We start from the raw sequence: 22,561 nt of genomic DNA, 5'->3' as shown, positions 1-22,561 counted from the left end.
ATACAGAGACGCACAGCCAAACACTGTGCAGAGTAAGAGACCTTGGAACATACAGCTCTAAATGAAGTGTCTCAATCAAATTCTTCCCCTCAGAAGCCAGGGAATCCTGCAGAAGATGAGGCAGATAGAGCCTAAGAGCCAGAGGGGATGGAGGACACCAAGAAAAGAGTGACCTCTAAATCAAAATGATCAAAGCTCTTAAGAACTCACAGAGACATAGGTAGCATGCACAAGCCCTGCATAGGTCTGCACCAGGTATTCTGTGCTTATACTACGGTTTCCAGTTGAGTGTTTTTATGGGATTCCTGAGTGCGTGAATGAGTGGGTTTCTGATTCTTGTGCCTCCTCTTGGGCTCTTTCCTTTCTGTTGGTTTATCATGTCTAACTTCGATGTGATAGCTGCTTTATCTTATTCTATTCTATTTTATTATACTTTAAAAATGAATGAATGGATGAATGAATGAAAACATAGCCACTAGGGTAAAAGTTAACAACTGAACTGTCATTTATACCTTCTGGGAGAAGGAAAATCGGTTTTCTATAATGCAATGACAGTCTAGGTATATCAACCACTCCAGCGTAGATCTCATGTTCAGTTGTAGTTGACCAAGATATAATAGACTCCATAGTTTTTGCTTGTTTGTTTTTTGGGTGTGTATGTGTGTGTGTGTGTGTGTGTGTGTGTGTGTGTGTGTGTGTGTGTGCTTTTATTTGGTTACATTTTTTTCTTTGTGAGTGGTGTTTTATTATGTTTTCTTGTATTTTTTTAATAAAGAACTTGAAGTTAGGTGGGTAGTGGGAGGGGAAGAGGATCTGGAAGGACTTGGGGGAGGGATAGAATGTGATCAAAATATGTCTAAATTTAAAAATTGTTTTAAATAATAAAAAGAAAACAAAAAGAAAATATCAAGAATAGGTTGGGGGGGCTGGAGAAATGGTTAAGAGCACTGACTGATTTTCCAGAGGACCCAGGCTCAATTCCTAGCATCCACAAGCAGCTCACAAGTGTCTCTAACTCCAGTTCCAGGGGACCTGACACCCTCACACAGACACACATGCAGGCAAAACACCAATACACATAAAACAAAAATAAATAAATTTAAAAACGAGTAAGTTTTGGGTAAGTACAAACCAGTTCAGGCATTTGTAGTAGAGGTCATCAAAGATGATGGAATCTCTGTGTATGGCCCCTCTGGAAGTTGGTCCTGTTATTATAAATAATGGATAAATAACAGTGGTACAAAGTCTATTTTATTTAAAACAAAACTACCACACTCCACATTTATTTATCCATCTCAGCTTAGACCTGGTGCCAACACTCAAGATGGACTAAAATATAAGAACCGGGATCCTGGCTAAAGGTAGAGAAGCGGGGAGAGTAGATTAAAAGAATAAACTCTGTGGGTTCAAACCAGGACTTTTCTGTGTATTCAGAGGGAGAAGGAGAAAGATACTCAGGGCAGAGGTGAGAACATGTGTAAAGGTGCAGACATGTAGGAAAACAGGGTATTTCACCGAGATGTACTGGGCAGCTGGAAAAACAAAAACAGAAACAAACTTCTGGAGGAAGAGTTTACAAAGAAACCTCCAAAAAAAAAAAAAAAAAAAAAAAAAAAAAGTCAGATGGAAACCCAGGAGTGAGCGGATGGAAGGGACTGGGACACTGAATGTTGATCGCACACTTTCCCGGCTTTGCTGTGATTGGTCAAGGCTAAGCGCAGTGAAGTAGGTTCAAGGCTAAGCGCAGTGAAGTAGGTGAAATAGGTATATGGACACAGAGGAGACAAAAGCATCTGAACTGAAGAGACACTGCAGTGAAAGAGAAGGGGCAGTTGTGAGAGGTGGCCAGAACTTCTCCTCTTAGGAGACATAAACGACCCTCTCCTCCTAAGGTCCAATAACAAACCATGATGAGATTCCACCAAGGTCACTGTGGGGAGTCAATGAGTTCATTAGATTTACATGCTGAACAATGAATGGGTGAAGGGCTGTGAGCAGGAACATGGGTATAAAGCATGCATGAAGGTAGAGAAGGTCTGGAACCAGCATGGATAATGACTCCTCTGTGGCTGTGTAGATGAAGCCCCCTTCCCTAGTCCTTTCTCACCAACATAGTCTAGCCCTTCACCAGATCAAAGTTTGTTTGATGTAAATGTTATTTTACATTAAAAAAGTTATTTTAATGTAAATGCATCCTGATTGTTGAGAAACTTCTTATTGTAGAGAAAACAGAAAGATGAAAAAAGCAATTGTATGTATGTGTACATGCATATATATGCGTGTACATGTATAACCTGATTACATGCACAAATAATGATCTCATCTGATAAAAAGATAAGTAGCCAGACATATAACTATATATATAATATATTATATATAATCAAAAGAGACACAGAAATAGAGACAATAAGAAATCCACTCAAAGTGGCCAAGAAAATCAATGGTTATCATTTATTGAATCTTAATTACATAACACACATTGATCAGTTTTACATACATCATCTCTAACTTAACAGAGAATTCTCAATAGAAGAATCTCAAATGGTTGAAAGACATTTAAGGAATTGGTCAGCATTCTTAATCATCAGGAAGATGCAAATCAAAACAACTCTGAGATACCACCTTACACCTGTCAGAATGGCTAAGATCAAAAACACTGAAGACAGCTTATGTTGGAGAGGATGCGGAGCAAGGAGAACACTCCTCCACTGTTCGTAGGAGTGCAAACTTGTACAGCCGCTTTGGAAATCAGTATGGCAGTTTCTCAGAAAATTGGGAATCAATCTACCTCAAGACCCAGCTATACCACTCTTGGGCATATACCCAAGGAATGCTCAATCATACCACAAAGACACATGCTCAACTATGTTTATAGCAGCATTATTTGTAATAGCCAGAACCTGGAAACAACCTAGATGTCCCTCAACTGAAGAATGGATAAAAAAAAAATGTGGCACATATACACAATGGAGTACTACTCAGCAGAGAAAAACAATGACATCATGAAATTTGCAGGCAAATGGATGGAACTAGAAAATATCATCCTGAGTGAGATAACTCAGACTCAGAAGGACAAACATGGTATGTACTCACTTATAAATGGATACTAGATGTAAAGCAAAGGATAACCATACAACAATCCACAACTCCAGAGAAGCTAGCTAACAAGGAGGACCCTAAGAAGGTCACATAGATAGCCTAGTGAAGGAGAAATAGATGAGATCTACATGGGCAAACTGGGGGAGGGAGGGGTAATGGAGAGCAAGGAATGGGGGATGAGAACATAAGAGAATGGGAGGTTCGAGCTGGAACAGGGACAGAGTGGGAGAGCAAGGGAAGAGATACCACAATAAATGACGACATCATGGGAATAGGGAGAAACAGGGTGCTAGGAACGTTCCCAGGAATTCACAAGGATGACCCCACCTTAAACTACTAGCAATAGTCGAGAGAGTGCCTGAACTGGCCTACTCCTGTAATCAAATTGGTGAATACCCTAACTGTCATCATAGAGCCTTCATCCAGTGACTGAAGGAAGCAGATGCAGAGATCCACTGCCAGATGCCAGGCCGAGCTCCAGGAGTCCAATTGATGAGAGAGGAGGGATTCTATGTACAAGGGACATCGAGATCATGATGGGGAAACTTACAGAGATGGCCAGCGAAACTAGTGGAAACTCATGAACTATGGACCAATATCTATGGAGCTCCTAAGGGACTGGACTAGGCCTTCTGGATAGGCGAGACAGTTGTTTAGCTTGAACTGTTTGGGAGGATCCCCAGGCACTGGGATCAGGATCCATTCCTGATGCATGAACGGGCTTTTTGTAGCCCAGTGCTTATGGTGGGACACCTTGAGCAGCCTTGGTGCAGGGTAGAGGGGCTTAGACCTGCCTCAACTGAATGTACCAGGCTCTGCTGACTCCCCATGGGAGACCTTGACTTGGAGGAGGTGAGAAGGGGGGGTTGGGGGAGGAAGGCTGGGGGGGTGGGAGAAGGGAGGAGATGGGATCTGTGGTTGATATGTAAAATGAATAGAAAATCTCTTAATAATAAATTTTTTAAAAAAAGAAATCCACTCAAAGTGGCCAAAAAAATCAATGGTTATCATTTAGTGACTCTCAATTACATAACACACATTGATCAGTTTTATATACATCATCTCTAACTTGACAGCTCTCTTGTGGGATAGAAAGCATTATCCTTCCTTCACAAAATGGAATGGAGTAAGCCAAGAGTGTCTCTATAGCAATGCACAGTATGATGGAGCTCAAACCCAAGGCTTCCAGCTTTGAGCGAGAGGCCCCTTCTGCCTCCCAGACAGATATGCCTTCCTGTTGACAGTATTTGTGGTGTGCAACTCAGCAATACTTCCTTTTCTCTGAGAACTAAGTGCTCAGACAAGTATTGTTAAGTACCAGCTTCTGTGATATTTGTCAGTACAAATACAGTGGCAGAAACTGGGTCTCTAAATCCATCCAAAAATCACTTAATAGTCATGTCCATTCTGAATGATTTGTTTCCTGATTGTAGCTCACATATGTAGAAAAATCAGGGCTGGATGGTGGTGGTAGATGCCTTTAATATTACCTTAAAAAAAAAGAAAGCGAAGGAGGGGAGAGGGAGAGAGGGAGAAAGATCAGGAAATGAGATGCATGAAGAAAACAAGAAATTGTGCCACAGAAATGACAATGTTGGCTTCTAGGACCCAGGCCCTGGGACCCAGCTAGCCCCTGGGAACCCCGACCCAACTCTGCCCCAGTTGCCAGCCAGCAGGGAAAACTCCTGGGGGAAGGCCCCCACACCAAAGCCCCCCATCGGACCCTGCAATCTACAAGACCCACACCCTACCCCAATACCCATCTGCCTGTGACCACAGTAACTTCTTGAGACAGGGAAACCAAACCACCAGCTCTCATTGGACCAAGAGCTGAGTGACTCTTCTCCCACCCAGAGAGTCCTGCCTCTAGGACCCAGGCCATGGGACACAGCCAGTCCCTGTGAACCCCTACCCAACTCTGCCCCAGTTGCCAGCCAGCAGGGAAAACTACTGCAGGAAGGGGCCCCTCCGACCAAATCCCCCCCATCAGACCCTGTGACCCCAGTAACTTCCTGAGACACGGAATCCACCAGCTCTCATTGGACCAAGAGAGGCTTCTTGAGACACAGAATCTGTCAGCTCTGACTGGACCAAGAGTCCTATAAGACCAAGAACGGCTCCCTGATCCACAGAATCAGCTAGCTTGGAATGGACCAATATCCCTGAGATACAGAATCTGCCAGTGCCAATTAGACCAAGAGCTAAGACTGGACACATAGGGGCCCCCTGAGACACAGACACAGCAAGCATAGATTGGACCAATAGCAGCTCGTTAAGACACAGACACCTCGTGCACCTATTGGAGGAAGAGATGGGTAGAAGCCAGTGTAAAAATAGATACAACAACATAAAGAGCAATATGGCACCACCAGAAACTAGCCCTTCTACAACAGCAAGACCTGAACATCACAATGTAGAAAAAGAAGAAAGCAACCTTAAAAATAACTTCATGAAGATGCTAGAGGCCTTTAAAGAGCAAATAAAAAATTCCCTTAAAGAAATTTAGGAAAAGACAAACAAAAATTGGAAGAAATCAATAAATCCCTTAAAGAAAGACAAGAAAACCATGAAAAAGCAATTAAACATGTTAAGGAAACAGTTCAAGACCTGAAAAGTGAAATAGAAACAATTAAGAACACACAAACAGAGGGAATGTTGGAAATAGAAAATCTGAGTAAATGAACAGGAAACACAGATGCAAACATAACCAACAGAACACAAGAGATGGAAGAGATAATCTCTGGTATAGAGGATACAACAGAGGAAATAGATTCGTCAGTCAAAGAACATACCAAAGCCAAAAAAGTCATAACAAAATTTCCAGGAAATCTGGGACACCATGAAAAGTCCCAAACCTAAGAATAATAGGGATAGAAGAAGGAGAAGCATATTAACTCAAAGGCACAGAAAATATATTCAACAAAATCATAGAAACTTTCCCAACTTAAAGAAGGAAACACCTACAAAGATACAAGAAGTCTATAGAACACCAAACAGACTAGACCCCCCCAAAAATGTCCCCTCACTACATAATAATTAAACCACTAAACATACAGAATAAAGAAAGAATATTAAGAGCAGCAAAGGAAAAAGGCCAAGTGACTTATAAAGGCAGACCCATCAGAACAACACCTGACTTCTCAATGGAGACTTTGAAAGCCACAAGGTCCTGGATAGATGTAATGCAGACACTAAGAGACCATGGATGCCAGCCTAGACTGATACACCCAGCAAAACTTTCAATCATCATAGACGGAGTGAATCAGACATTCCAAGACAAAACTAGATTTAAACAATACCTGTCCACAACCCAGCCCTACAGAAAGCACTGGAAGGAAAATTCCAACCTAAGGAAGTCAGATACACCCACAAAAACACAGGCAATAGATAACCCCACAGCAGTAAATCCCAAAGAAGAGAAATACACATACACTACCACCAAAAGATAACAGGAATTAACAATCACTGGTCATTAATATCCTTAATATCAATGGACTTAATTCATCTACAAAAAGACACAGTGTAACAGAATGGATACGAAAGCAGACCCATCTTTCTGCTGCATACAGGAAACACACCTCAACTTCAAAGACAGACACTACCTAAGAGTAAAAGACTGGGAAAAGTCTTTCCAATCAAATGGACTTAAGAAGCAAGCTGGTGTAGCTATCCTAATATCCAACAAAATACATTTCAAACTAAAATCAATCAAAAGAGATCGAGAAGGACATTACATACTCATCACAGGAAAAATCCACCTAGATGAAGTTTCAATTCTGAATATTTATGCCCCAAATACAAGGACATCCATATATGTAAAAGAAACATTACTAAAGCTTAAATCACACATCAAACCCCACTCATTAATAGGAGGAGACTTCAACACCCCACTCTCACCACTGGATAGATCTGCCAGATTGAAACTTAACAGAGAAATAAGGGACCTAACTGATGTTATGGCTCAAACGGACTTAATTGATATCTACAGAACATTCTACCTTAACAAAAAAGAATATACCTTCTTCTCAGCACCCCATGGAACCTTCTCTAAAATCAACCACATACTCGGTCACAAAGAAAATCTCAACAGATACAAAAAATTGGAATAACCTCCTGTATTCTATTGGACCACCACAGCTTAAAGTTAGATTTCAACAACAACAGAAAGCCTACAATCTCATGGAAACTGAATAATGCTCAACTGAATCACCAAAGGGTCAAGGAAGAAATAAAGAAAGAAATTAAAGACTTCCTAGAGTTCAATGAAAAGGAATGTACTACATACCCAAACTTATGGGAAACTATGAAAGCAGTGCTAAGAGGAAAATTCATAGCACTAAATGCCCACATAAAGAAGTTGGAGAAATCTCACACTAGTGACTTAACAGCACACCTGAAAGCTCTAGAACAAGAAGAAGCAAAGTCACCCATGAGGAAATAATTAAATTGAGGCTGAAATCAGTAAAATAGAAACAAAGAAAACAATACAAAGAATCAATGAAACAAAGAATTAGTTCGGGCTGGAGACATGGCTCAGAGGTTAAGAGCACTGACTGCTCTTCCAGAGGTCCTGAGTCCAATTCCCAGCAACCACATGGTGGCTCACAACCATCCATAATGAGATCTGGTGCCCTCTTCTGGCCTGCAGTCATACATGCTGTATACATAAAAAATAAATCTTAAAAAAAAAAAACAAAAACAAAGAGTTGGTTCTTTGAGAAAATCAACAAGATAGACAAGCCCTTATCCAGACTAACCAAAAGGCAGAGAGAGAGCATCCAAATTAACAAAATCAGAAATGAAAAGGGAGACATAACAACTGACAACGAGGAAATCCAGAGAATCATCAGGTCATACTTCAAAAACCTCTACTCCACAAAATTGGAAAATCTAAAACAAATGGGACAATTTTCTGGATAGGTACCACATGCCTAAGTTAAATCAAGGCCAGATAAACAATTTAAATAGACCAATAACCCCTAAGGCAATAGAAATAGTCATTAAAAGTCTCCCAACCAAAAAAAGCCCAGGACCAGATGATTTCATCGAAGAATTCTACCAGATTTTCAAAGAAGAGTTAATACCAATACTCTTCAAATTGTTCCATACACTAGAAACAGAAGGAACATTACCAAACTCCTTTTAAGAGGCTACAGTTACTCTGATTCCCAAGCCACACAAAGATGCAACAAAGAAACAGAATTACAGACCAATCTCCCTCATGAACATTGACGCAAAAATACTCAATAAAATATTGGTAAACAGACTCCAAGAACACATCATAAAATTATCCACCATGATCAAGTAGGCTTCATTCTAGAGATGCAAGGATGGTTCAACATACAAAAGTCTGTCAACATAATACACCATATAAACAAACTGAAAGAAAAAAAACCATATGATCATTTCATTAGATGCTGAAAAGTCCTTTGACAAAATCCAACACCCCTTCATGCTAAAGGTCTTGGAGAGATCAGGAACATACCTAAACATAATAAAGGCAATTTACAGCAAGCCAACAGCCAACATCAAATTAAATGGAGAGAAACTCAAAGCGATTCCACTAAAATCAGCAACAAGACAAGGCTGTCCACTCTCCCCATATTTATTCAGTACAGTACTTGGAGTTCTAGCTAGAGTAATAAGACAACAAAAGGAGATCAAGGGGATACAAATTGGAAAGGAAGAAGTCAAACTTTCACTATTTGCAGATGATATGATAGTAGTGACCCAAAAAATTCTACCAGGGAACTCCTACAGCTGATAAACTCCTTCAGTAAGGTGGCAGGATACAAGATTAACTCAAAAAAAATCAGTAGCCCTCCTATATACAAATGATTAAAGGGCTGAGAAAGAAACCAGAGAAACATCACCCTTTACAATAGCCACAAATAATATAAAATACCTTGGGGTAACTCTAACTAAGCAAGTGAAGGACTTGTATGAGAAGAACTTTAAGTCTCTGAAGAAAGAAATTGAAGAAGATATCAGAAAATGGAAAGATCTCCCATGCTCATGGATAGGTAGGATTAACATTGTAAAAATGGCAATCTTACCAAAAGCAATCTACAAATTCAATGCAATCCCCATCAAAATCCCAACACAATTCTTCACAGGAAAGGGCAATACTCAACTTATTTGGAAAAACAGAAAACCCAGAATAGCTAAAAGAATCCTGTACAACAAAGCCCACCTCTGGAGGCATCACCATCCTTGACCTCAAGCTCTACTATAGAGTTATAGTAATAAAAACTGACATATGGACCAATGGAATCTTAACCCCATATCTCACAGAAGGCTGATCTCCAAAATATATAAAGAAATCAAGAAACTAGACATCAATGTAATGAACAATCCAATTAAAAAATGGGCTGTAGAGCTAAACAGAGAATTCTCAAAGGAAGAATTTCAAATGAAATTTCAAAGAAAGACATTTAAAGAATTGCTCAGCATCCTTAATCATCAGGGAGATGCAAATCAAAACAACTCTGAGATACCACCTTACACCTGTCAGAATGGCTAAGATCAAAAACACTGAAGACAGCTTATATTGGAGAGGATGCGGAGCAAGGAGAACACTCCTCCACCGTTGGTAGGAGTGCAAACTTGTACAGCCACTTTGGAAATCAGTATGGCAGTTTCTCAGAAAATTGGGAATCAATCTACCTCAAGACCCAGCTATACCACTCTTGGGCGTATACCCAAGAAATGCTCAATCATACCACAAAGACACATGCTCAACTATGTTTATAGCAGCATTATTTGTAATAGCCAGAACCTGGAAACAACCTAGATGTCCCTCAACTGAAGAATGGATAAAAAAAAAAATGTGGCACATATACACAATGGAGTACTACTCAGCAGAGAAAAACAATGACATCATGAAATTTGCAGGCAAATGGATGGAACTAGAAAATATCATCCTGAGTGGGGTAACCCAGACTCAGAAGGGGAAACATGGTATGTACTCACTTATAAATGGATACTAGATGTAAAGCAAAGGATAACCAGACAACAACCCACTCTAGGGAAGCTAACTAACAAGGAAGACCCAAAGAGGGATGCATGGATCGTCCTGAGAAGAGGAAATAGATGATATCTTGATGAGTAAACTGGGGATGAGGGGTGGGCAATGGAGGGTAGGGGATAGGGGATGAGAACTTAAGGGAATGGGATGGTTGAGCTGGAACAGTGAAGGAGGGGAAAAGCAATGAAAGTGATACCATGATAGAGGAAGATATCATGAGGACAGAGAGAAACCCAGGGCTAGGGAAATTGCCAGGAATCCCCAAGGATGACCCCAGCTTGGGCTACTCGAAATAATGAAGAGGGTGCCCAAACTGAACAGGGTTACCCCAGTGTTCAGACCGGTGAATACCCTGTCATCACACCAGGCCAAGCTCCAAGAGTCCAGTCGGAGAGAGAGAGGAGGGATTCTATGAGCAAGTGCATCAGGATCATGATGGGGAAACCTGCAGAGATGACCAATCCAAACTAGTGGGAACTCATGAAAGTTGGATCTAATGGCTGTGGAGACTGCATGGGACTGGGCTAGGCCCTCTTCATGGCAAGACAGTTGTGTAGCTTGATCTGCTGGGAGGGGGGAGGGCGCTGGCAGTAGGATCAGAATCTGTCTCTGGTGCATGAGCGGGCTTTTTGGAGTCCACTACCTATGATGGGACACCTCGTGCTGCCTTGAGGCAGGGGGAAGGGTTTGGACTTGCCTCTATTGGATGTGCCTCCCCATGGGAGGCCTTGCCTTCTTGTGGGTGGGAGTGGGGAGTGGGTTGAGAGGGGGAGGATGTGGGGGCAGGAGGAGGGAAAAGGGGGATCTTTGGTGTGTAAAATGAATGAAAAAATTTTCTTAATGAAAAAAAAGAAATGACAATGTCAAAATATTCCCTTCCTTCCTTTTAAGTCTTTACCTTGAAGATCCTGCACAATTTAAAAATATTTTACTCTCACTTATGAGGTTTCCATATTCTCCAAAAGTATACCATGAAGACTAGTTTTAACAGTTAGTTCTCTTTGCAGCGAATGTTACGATTTTCTTACCATGGGTCAGATGTGTTTGAAGTGCCTCTAATTGCTGCTATGTTTCAGTGATGTAACTCCCTATTGCCCACCTTTTTTCTGGTACTGTAGGTCAAGTCATGAGCTTCCCACATGCTGGGTAAGCACTCTACTACTACCCTGGCCCTGGAAATAAGTAAGACTCTTGACAAGTATAACAAATCTGTCTTTTAAGGAATCATTCCTTTGATCTATAACTAACCAGAGAGGTGGTACACAGTCATAGCTACCCAGTTAATAAATATTTTCTGTAGGTTTTATTAAAAAAAAAAACCGCCGGGCGGTGGTGGCGCACGCCTTTAATCCCAGCACTCGGGAGGCAGAGCCAGGCGGATCTCTGTGAGTTCGAGGCCAGCCTGGGCTACCAAGTGAGTTCCAGGAAAGGCGCAAAGCTACACAGAGAAACCCTGTCTCGAAAAACCAAAAAAAAAAAAAAAAAAAAACCCAAAACCATAAAAAGTCTCATTACCTATCACTGGCTGATCTGGAACTCAGCTCTGCATCTGCTTGCTTCTGCCTCCTGAGTGCTGAGTCCTGGCATTATTTGCTGTAGATCTTGAATAATTTTCTCTCCCCATATTCTATGATAGCCACAGCTACTTTGACTTGGACAAATGGGTGTGGTGAGAATGACATTCACATCCTTCAAATAATTGTGGAAGGGACACAAATGAAGTACTGGATCGCAGGACAAGCCCATCAAGAGAGAATGAAGAGAGGTACAGAACCGACCCCTCATCCACCAGCTCTGTGAATTCAATGTCTCTCTCTCTCTCTCTCTCTCTCTCTCTCTCCTCTCTCTCTCTCTCTCTCTCTCTCTCTCTCTCTCTCTCTCTCTCTCTCTCGCCCTGATTCTGCTTCTCTAACTGCTGGGATTCTAGGCTTGCTCTAAGCAAACTGGGTTTAGTTTAAATAAATTATGTAAATTTCCTGACCCTTTGTTCTTTCTCCTCAGGTTTAGGTAAATTATGTAAACTTCCTGGGGTCTGTAAGGAAAATAAAATTTACCAAGGAAAGATCATTTGTGGGAAATAAAGAATATTAGATCTGTGGAAATCCAGGTATACAGTGGGTTCTCAATAAATAAAAATTAGTTTAGAACACATACACGTTCTCTCATGTTATTCCCGGAGACCATCAAAGTCAATTTCCACTTTTCCCTTTTTCATAACTGCACATTCCTGCAGATGTTATAAAATTCGACAGATAAACTCCCTTCTAGTAGTTGTGATTAATTCTCCTTTGGGGGATTCAATCCTCTAAAAGCAGTACCGTGGTAACAAAAGCACCTGTGTTCCAACACAAGATTCTCCAGAGAAAAAATTAGTCATTGAATGCCGGGAAGTGACTCTGGGGTAGATCACTGTGTTAAGTGTTTCCTCTGCACCGTCACCTACCACTTTTTGAGTGTATTTCAAGCAGAAATCTATGAGACAGTCTTACCTTGTATTCCAAGTTGGCCCAGGGAAAACTGGGCAAAACAGGGGAATGCAACATTTACCTTTGAGAAACTTTATGTTCTACCTCTTTAGAAACATCCCCTTATGGCCTTGTTTCCTTAAAAAAAAAAAAGCCTTGCCCCCTGACTGCTAACTGAATGGGAAGAATGGTATGTTGTGCGTTTTGTGTGTCTGGAATTCCAATTCTGAATAACTCCTTCAAATTGTTATTATAAATGACTCAAAATATTGAATTCCACATTCCAGACATCTTGAAGGGCTTGAAGATGACTTTAATATTTCTGCCCACATATCACACACACACACACACACACACACACACACACACACACACACACACACACACACTTTTAAAACTAAGGTATTAAAAACTGTTTTGAGGGTTGGAGAGATGGCTCAGAGGTTAAGAGCACTGGCTGTTCTTCCAGAGGTCCTGAGTTCAATTCCCAGCAACTACATGGTGGCTCACAACCATCTATAATGAGATCTGGTGCTCTCTTCTGGCATACAAGTATACATGCAGGCAGAACACTGCATACATAATAAATAAATAAATCTTAAAAACTGTTTTGAGTGAACTGCAAGGGTTAGCAATACAATAATCTCCAGTGTCTTCTGTAGAAGCCACTATTCCAGGTCACTGACACTTTTTGAGATTGAAAACAGGCTAATAACAATACTTTTGGTTTTAATAATTATACTGATTTTCTACTATAGGAAATTACAGATATTATCCAGATAGTAAGTAGCATTATACCCTATAGGCTTTCATACAGGGCTTCTGTGCAGGTGTAGACTTAAAAGCAGGCAAATTGGATTTCATATGACATGTTTGACTTGACTGATAAACATGTCTTATTTGGATGTTTGCAGTGAGTCTTGACATGCTCTACCTACCTCTCATTGCATAAATACCATAAGCTGCTGCCTCAGGCTTCCAGATGAGAAAGTGGAAGCAGAGAAATTCCTGCAGCTCTGTTCTAAAACCCCACCAGCTAGCAAGCAAAGGAAACAGAATCTGATCACAGGCCATGTGAATACCAAGAATGAGCTTTCTTCTGCTTCAAACTGTTCCTGTGTTAATCCAAAGGTTCTCATTTGCTGCTTTTAAATCAAAGCAGGAACAAGTAATTTATATTTATGAGAGATTTCAGTTTAAACTTATGAGATGCAATGACTTGGGGAACTCATAAGAACTTCAGTTATTATTATATTGTCTTGTGTTTTGAATTTTTTTCCATGGAATCAGTAAATATTTACTGGGACATATAGACTCATACTAAGCATAATGGTGACTTAAGGGGGTTAAAAAATGCATAGAATCCCTGAGCATGAAAGTGCACACCTATAGTCCCAGCACTCAGAAGGCTGAGGCAAGAGGATGGCTGGGAATTCCAGGCTGGCCTGGGTTACAGAGAGAGGGCCTGCCCCACTAAACAGCCAGGCAACCTCCCAAAACAACTTAGAGAATAGTACTTAGCTGAAGAGATGAAAATGAAATTGTGTGTATGTGCACTCATAGTTCCAGAGGCCACCAAAGTCAGTAATGTAGAAATTATTAACCAATGGCATTTGACAGGTTGTGATACTTATTTGAGCCTTAATCTTTAAACACAAGAAAAAGTAAAACATAAAAAAATGTAAGAGCTCTAAGATAATTAAATGAGACAATGTGGATCAAATTTCCCTATTAAGCTCCTCATAATCACTTCTGAGAGAAAATAGAACTTTAGTATGTGCTTTGGAAGAATGACTGAATAAACTTCTTTTTAAGAAACATGGTATTACATAGCATATAGTTTGCTGCAACTACTTGGCATGTAAAATTCAAAGTATCTCTTATTACATAGACTCTTAATTATTTCAAAGTAAAAGGATACTACTTTTCATATGGGGGAGGATTTTCAACTGAAGGGAGTCAGATGGCTACTGTTCCTTTAAATTGGATGCAAGAATCACACAAATGCTTAGTCAGATGATCTGGCAACTGAACAGAAATAAAGCAAGAAAACAGTGGCACTCAGAAGAGAAAGTAAAACACAAACTCTCCTGAATAAATCAGCAGGCACTCATGTAACCGGAGACACCTGGTAAGGCCAAGAAAAAAATATGATTCCATGTGGGAGGCATCCTATCTTGAGTTTTCTTACAGCTGCATTTCCCCTCACCCCATTACTGTGCTTTTACAGACACACAAAGGTCCGACATTTTGTTTGTCAGCTTCATTCTGTTATGGTGACATTTTACTTTAAGTTTTTGATTCTAAATAAACAATTTAAACCAGTGAAACCCCTTTGTCTTCCTTCCTTTTAAAACAACATTTTAGGTTCTATTTACTCCAAGTCTGGTTTAGATAGTAAAATAAAATAAAACTCTTATTCATATGTATATGGAGAGAGATTTATTCATCTGGTATAAAAAAAAGTAAAGTACACATAGAATTTTAGTGGATAATTTTATTGTGGATTTCCTATATGCAATATTCAGTCTGAGGCTGTGAGGTTTAAAAAATATTTTTTTAAGATGTTATGTCCTCCCCTTAACAACCTCTGACTTTACAAATCTGGTATCTCTGAGACACCTCTCCCTGACCCCCACCTGCAAATTCTAATACCAAAAGATCTCTTTTTCATTTTGTGAAACAATTCCTTCTTTGATTACTCAGTTACTCTCCTACCTGGAGTCCACAGTCCACAGTATGCTTAACTCTAAACTTGAAATAATGCCTTCACTAAGTTTAAAGACAAGGAAAAATAAGGTTTTAAATAATCAATGTTGACATTTGCAAATCATGCCAGGGGCCACCAGAGAACAGAATCCATCTCAGGTGTTAAAGTGCAGACTCTGCTATCTGTCAAAAAGCTGCTAGATTAGAATTTGTGAGAAATCCACAGGGACAGCTTTCAGGCTGAGGCTGCTGCCGCTGCTTTACTGAACACCTCCGATTTCTGGTTTCTTGCATGCTTCCATTAAGAAAGCAAACACACGGAGAGAACTCTGTGCAGTGTTGTTAGCGTCAATTTGCATAAGAGATTAGCTAACTTTATTCAGACAATTCTAAATCCTACCAAGTAGCTCTTCCTTGAACACAGTTCCTCTAGGGGGTTGGAAGCATTTTTCAGGGATGGAGCCTGGATTCGGTGCTTCCAGCGTTCCATCCCGAAGCCTGGTCTCTGTCTGAGTAATTTAGGAGACGGTGATTTGGTGGTGAGGAACAAAATTGAGAATGTGTTGAAGAAGAGTGAAAAAGTCCCTTATGGTGTTTTCATTTTCATAAACAAAGCCAATATACAATTCCTAACCTAAAAATTACACTCTAGAGAGGATTCTGATGCTTTGGGAATTTAAATCTTACAGCAAGATTTATTCCTTAACCTTCTCACTTTATCATTTTTTTCTTCTGATCATGGTTTTGCTGAAATTCAATGCCTGTTCTGGGGCTCATGAAACAAGCAACTGTATTTTGAGGAACTGAGAAGAAGGGTGTCTGTGATCTCTTAAAAAAATAAGAAGATGACATGGATATTTGGTGGCACCAACAATTTTAAGTCTATCTGGGCTTGCTGATTAAACTCACATAGCACGAATTACCACATGGCTGATCTGTTGAGGACTGAAGTTGGAGGGTATTGTTTAGCAAGTTTATTCACCGGTTTCCTAGGACTGTATTTTGCTTCCATCCTAGAAGTGGGTGATGTTCTTTTCTGATTAGTAATTTCAAAGGCACACTGTAACTGAGGGAGATTTGCACTACAAAAAGAAAGAGAGGTCATTACTGGAGAGTTAGTGCTGGCCTCTTGAAGGCACGGGTGCACTTCAGGAGCAGAGGCCAGGACTCCACCGGGCCCGGGGGTGGGGGTGGGGGTGGGATCTTGGAAGCGCCTTTGCCCTGTGTGTTCCCCCAAATAACTGATTTACTCTTGCCCACCATCACCCCTCCAATAGCAGCTGAGTTGGTGTCCTCCTGGCACGTCTGAATCTAGAGAAGCCTGAGTCTGCCGGACACCACTCCTCCCCTCCCTGTCCAGTGAAGCTTTCCTTCCGGCAAGGCCTCCAACACCTTACACCGTCAGTTACCACTCTCTGATTAAATCTTATCTGAGGATGTCGCTCTGGGGAGGGAACCAGTCCAGAGGAGACGAAAAAAGGAGTGCCTGGGTGATAAGCGGATCCAGGGGCTAAGTTCTTGCTAGCAGGTCTTGCTTTGGCAGCCAGGTACACCAGCATCATTTCTTGGGATTGGGTGGGTTGAGAGGGAGGAGGCAGAGACAGATATGTGAGCTGTGCGGAGCTCCTGTGGGGGGGAGGGAGGGAGCAGGGAATGGGGCGGGGTTCTCAGGGTGCCGGAGGAACCTCTAAGAGGTGAGCTCGGCCAACCAGGGATCTGGCAGCCTGAGGTCGTGAGTGTAGTAGGTGAGGAGGGGGGAGAGGGAGCAAAGAGAAAGGATAACAGGGAGGTTGCTGATGCTGAAATGGGACCCAAAATCAAGAGCCTCAGAGATGGGTGAGACCCGCAGCAGCATCCTTTCCTTAAATCTGGGGCTAGCACAAGAGGGTTAAAGTCTGAAGTCACAGCCCTCGCCAGCTTTCCTAAACTTCAAAGCCACCTTCATAGAGGCAGAGACTCACAGCGCAGTTCCTGGCTCATCTAACACTCTCACTTCATCCCTGATGTGATGTGCAATTTTATGGTGCTGGAGGCTTTGACAATGAAATGTTACTAGTGATATCAAGCAAGACCACTTTGTAAAACTCAAAATATGATGGAAATGATAAATATCTCCCAGTCTGAGGAAAACCATTACAAATTGTTTACTACACCAAGTCTCACTTTAAAGATTGCCTGTTTAGGGGGTGGGGGGTGGGGTGAGGAGCATAGTGGCACAGGCCTTTAATTCTATCACTAGGCAGAGGCAGGCATGTCTCTATGAATTCAAGGCCAGTTCAGTTTACAATCAGGCCAGCTGAGGTTACATAATGAGACCTCTTCTCAAAACAAAACAAAACAAAACAAACAAAGCCTACGTTTAGGTAACTATTTTACATTATATTAAATATATTAGTGTTGCTGAAGGTTTCCCTGTGTCCTGGCCAGTCCTCTCAGACTCAAGCAAACACACACAATCTTATATTAATTAAAACTGATCAGCCATTAGCTCAGGCCTACCACTGACTAGCTCTTACACTTAAACTCAGCCCATTTCTGTTAATCTATATGTCGCCACGTGTTCCATGGCTTTACCTGTGTGTCATTACATGCTGCTCCCTGGCATCTCCTGACCCAGCCTTCCTCTTCCCAGAATTCTCCTTGTCTGCTTATCCCACCTATACTTCCTGCCTGGCTACTGGCCAATCAGTGTTTCATTAAACCAGTGTACAAAAGCATTATCCCACAGCATATTAAATGTTCTACAAAAAATATTTTAACCAGAGTGGGCACGCGCGCTGCGCGCTTGCGCGCGGGCGCGCACACACACACACACACACACACACACACACACACACACACACACACACACACCTGCAATCTTCCACTGGTTGGGGCAGGAGAAGAGGGAATTCAGTTCAATCTGGGCTACAAGGAGAGACTGTCAAAACCAAACAAACAAACTTGGTGGTGGATACCTTTAATTGTAGCACTTAGGAGGCAGAGGCAAGCAGATGTCTGTGGCTGGAGCTCAATCTGGTCTACATAGTGAGTTCCAGGTTAGCCAGGGCTACACAAGAGAAAGGGGGAAAACCCCTGCCCCCACACCTAATAACCATCTCATTCCAGATTATAATTGTACCATAATTTAACACCATATTGTTATATTTTAGGCAACTTTCATTCTTCCTGTGCTGATCTTCATCAGGTATTTTCTTTCCTTAGGACAGCTAAATACAAGTGTAAGCATTTGTAAAATTCTTATCCTGTGCTGTGAAATTGGCCGAGGGTGCAGCTCAGTTCATAGAGTATTTGGCTAGCACTCAGGGAGCCCTAGGTTTGGTCCCCAGAACTGTTTAAACAAGGTGGGGTGGCCCACTGGTAGTAAGCCAAGCACCCAGGAGGTGTGCAGATATTTATTTCAAAACCTTCCTGGACTAAATAAAAAATTAAAAAACTGTTTTTCTTGCCTGTAATATGCTTGTAAAAGGCCATACTAGAGACAAGCTATGTGAAAATCTGAAATTAGAGAAGATTCATATTTAATATTATAATTTTTATATTTTGAAATAATACTCATGATTTACATAATTCAGAGTACAGAAACACAGCATCACAGAAACTTCCAGGCTGGGCTAAAGCACACAGAGGATCCAGGGCATTCTGCATGGGGTTTCAGTTTGGGATGGCCCGGCGTACTGCAGTGTAAAGGAACAAGAGAGACGGAGTGAAAACAGTGGTCTGAATGTTCAGCTTTGCTATTTGCTATTAGGAAATGTTTTTCAGATGATTCATATCACTCTATAATCAAGAGTGATCCTAATGTCTAACGGTGGAGTTTATTTTCATCACGGTGATTCCACCAATGGATCAATATTTACAGGCAGACCTGTAAAGTGTTAGAGACACAGGTTCTCCTGTTTCTAGGATGACAATGATAGAACATAAAAATGAAAGGGTTGTTTTTACATGTAGAACTGGGATCGTGTTCATATTGAAATACTGGTTTATGTCAACTGCAAGGCGCTTACCTTGACATGGCTGCGGGCCTGCAGCAGGAGGGGGAGGCTGTGCAGAGTTCCTAAATAGCCAGGAATAAAGGGTTACTTGGTAGGAGAGACTAGCAATGTAAATAGTAATGTGTACTGTGTGTATTGGAAACCGAACCCAGGGGCCTTCTGCAGACTACTACTGAATTGTATCCCCCACTCCCACACAGAATTTTATCCTACACATTTTCAGTCATAGGAATAAAAAGCTCTAACATCCACAGAAACTTTCAAAATGTTAGAATACTGTCATCTTACATATTTACATCAGCATTCAATAATGTGTATAAGGAATGTCTAAATACTTGCACCCTCAAGGACCTGAGTGATTCAACATGATTAACACCACATACACTCCTAAGTCAATACAACTGGGAGTAATATACACATGAGGTACATAATTATAAAAACACTGGTAATTAACACTTCAAATATTTCTATTACATGCTTGGTTTCAAATAGGAAGTGGGGAAATTGGACATATTTTAGCATACATTCTATGCATGCCATGTGTTTCTATTATCATATGCTTGTTGATAATTGGGTCTTTTACATAATGGGAAGCACTTCTGGATAATTTTACACATAATTTCCTAAAAGTTGATTTTTTCTTCTGACAATAAATGGTTTATTTTAACAAACCTATTTTTATACTTTACATATTCTGCACTACAACTTCTAATATTATAAGTAGATATTTTAACTTTTGTGTTTCATTTTGTTTCAAATGTCCCAAGATGGCCTTGAATTACGTATGTAATAAAGGATAACCTTAAACCCCGGGTTCCCCTGCCTCTATTACTGGGTAGGTCCCATCGATCATGATCATTCCATCCTCCAGTGCTGGAATTACAGGAAAGTACCACCACAGCCACCAACTTCTGCGTCTTGGGGACAGAACGGAACCCAGGATTTTTGTGCATATAAGGAAAACACTACAACTCCAGACCCTTCTTTAACTCTAAGTGGCTACAAAATATTGAGTTTTATTTTGCTGAAAATACACAATTTTAACATTTACAAATACTTAAAAAATCTCTACTTCCTAACCACAGATTCCCCAAAGGCACCAAAACATTAATATAAAATAAGTATATAGGGGGAAATATTAACTAGAGTTATAAACACAGCTTTTTAAATAGAGCATAACAGTTAACAACTATATTCAAACCCATACATCACAAGGGCTAGACATCTGCTGTACAGAAAAAAATAAAAAAATAAAAACAAAACAAAACGAAAAACCCGCATTAAGGAAGGCGACTTGGATCCTGTGAATTTTTTGAAATGAACTAAAATCAAAGTCAGCAGTGGGTTACAAAATCCTTTATAAATGCTCTCTTACTAACTTTTGGAAAAAATGAAATTTCGCACCCCTTTAATATCAGCACGCAGGAAGAAGTCATAGTGAGTTGGAGGCCAGCCTGGTTGTACCCGAGCGAGTTTCAGGACAGCCAGGGCTACACGGAGAAACCCGTTCTTGAAAAACAAACAACAAAAACAAAAGCCAACCAGACAGATCTTGATAATTTCCCCTTTTCTGTTCTTTTCTTTTTGGTCCAGGCCACTGCTCCAACTTCCCTAGCCCTCCTGGTGTAGTGTTAATAGTTTTACATTTCCATGCCTAAAAGACAATTAACTTTTGCAATTAAAAAGCTTTTCCCCAGAGGGGTGGGAGCTTCGCTTTTGGAACCCAGTGCTCTCCTAAGAATTTTGCATATTGTATCTAAATAGCTTTTTTTTTTTCTTTCTGTTTTCCAGATCACCCGATGTGAGGATAAAACGTTGCACAGATTCTATTTTTCCAGCAGTAGGCCTCAAGAAAACCTCAGGTTAACTGTGGCCTGAGATTCTTAAACTATCATTACTTCTGATTACTCCTGGACGGCACGTTTAAGTTCTATGCCCGGAGGACTATGAAAGCACTATCCAAAACAGTTTCAGTGGCTTTAGGCCGTTCAGTAAGAAGTTTCCAACTCTATGGATAGCCATTTTTCCATACTGGCGGGGGAAACTTTTGAGAATCGAGAGCTTGCTTCTGTAGCAGCTACTGATTATATTCAAAAACTGTGATGCCTTGTCTTCCTATTTTAGGGAGTCAAGCTATATTGCTGCCACTCTCGCACGCCCCTCCGCTATTTAAGGGCGAGCCGGCCTGGTGGATGGGGGTGGAGGAATAAGCAAAACCCTTAGAAAACAAGACCGTTAGCAGGTATTTCCCCGCCCTCCCAGGGCGAAATTAAAAGCTCTAGAAAACTATCTTACCTACTGTGTGTGTAGTCTCTCTCTCTCCTCTCTCTCTCCCTCTCTCTCTCTCCTCTCTCTCTCTCTCTCTCATCTCTCTCTCTCTCTCCCTCTCTCCTCTCTCTCTCTCTCTCTCTCTCTCTCTCTCTCTCTCTCCTCTCTCTCTCTCTCTGTGTGTGTGTGTTCACGCTCACAGTTTACTAAAGCATAACGAGGAACTGTAGGTGGCAGGTTCAGGAACTCCCGCAGGATCGAGGAGGACTGTGAGGCGGGGCCCCCTTCGAACTCACCACGTGAGAGAGAGAGAGAGAGCGCGCGCCCTCTCCAAGGAATTCATCCGAAAGTGGAAAAGCGACCCCCCCCCCCCGCTCCTGTCGGCCCCCGGGACACGTCCTCTCTCTACCTCGTGGGGCAGCTGCATGAAAAACGCGCGGCACCGCAGCCGCCCCCCGTGCGCGCGGCTTCCGAGGCCACTTCCTACCTGGTCGGGATGCAGCTGCGGCCCTGTGGGCTGGCTCCTCACCAGCATCAACAGCACGGCCACGACAGCCCGCTCGCGGCTCGCCGCCCGGTGTCGCGAGGATCGCGGGAACTGCACCACGAAAGCCTTCACTCGGGGTGGGCGACCTGCGCGCCCCCGAATCCGCACAGTCACCCTGAACCTGCACCTCATGCTCCTGCTCCAGCCGCCGCACTCGCCCCAGCGGTCGCCTCCCAGTGACAAGCGAGGTGAGAAGCGCCGCCCCCGGCCCATTCTGCTAGGAAGCACCCCGCGACCCACGCGCCGCCCCCCCCGACCCATCTCCGCCCTCCACCCCACCCCCCCCCCACCCCCCCCGCGCCCATCTCCGCCCACCGGCGCGCGTCCCCCGCGTCCCCTGGTGCGCCGTCCCCAGTCGCGCGGGAAAGCTTCCCAGAAGGCGCCCAGAGGGAGGCGCGGCGCGCGGGGGCTGGCGGGCCGCATCCGGGGTCCCGCTGCCTCCCGCCCA

General features: G+C 42.0%; 1 protein-coding gene across 1 annotated transcript in view; it reads right to left on the bottom strand.

Annotated features, from left to right (window-relative positions):
• LOC128096851 (cyclin-dependent kinase inhibitor 2A-like) overlaps positions 1-22,353 on the bottom strand; it is a 31,483-nt gene extending 9,130 nt beyond the window's left edge. The window contains exon 1 of the mRNA XM_052716925.1: positions 22,054-22,353. Within this exon, the coding sequence (XP_052572885.1) occupies positions 22,054-22,326 (273 nt within the window). The 5' untranslated portion in view covers positions 22,327-22,353. The remainder of the gene's footprint in view (positions 1-22,053) is intronic.
• Between the last annotated feature and the right edge of the window lie 208 nt (positions 22,354-22,561).

This window comes from Peromyscus californicus, unplaced genomic scaffold (assembly GCF_007827085.1).
Source record: "Peromyscus californicus insignis strain IS unplaced genomic scaffold, ASM782708v3 Scaffold_5__1_contigs__length_169319896, whole genome shotgun sequence".
NCBI lineage: Eukaryota > Metazoa > Chordata > Mammalia > Rodentia > Cricetidae > Peromyscus > Peromyscus californicus.
Note: the sequence above shows the minus strand (reverse complement) of the source record. Positions and strands in the feature narration are given on the sequence as shown.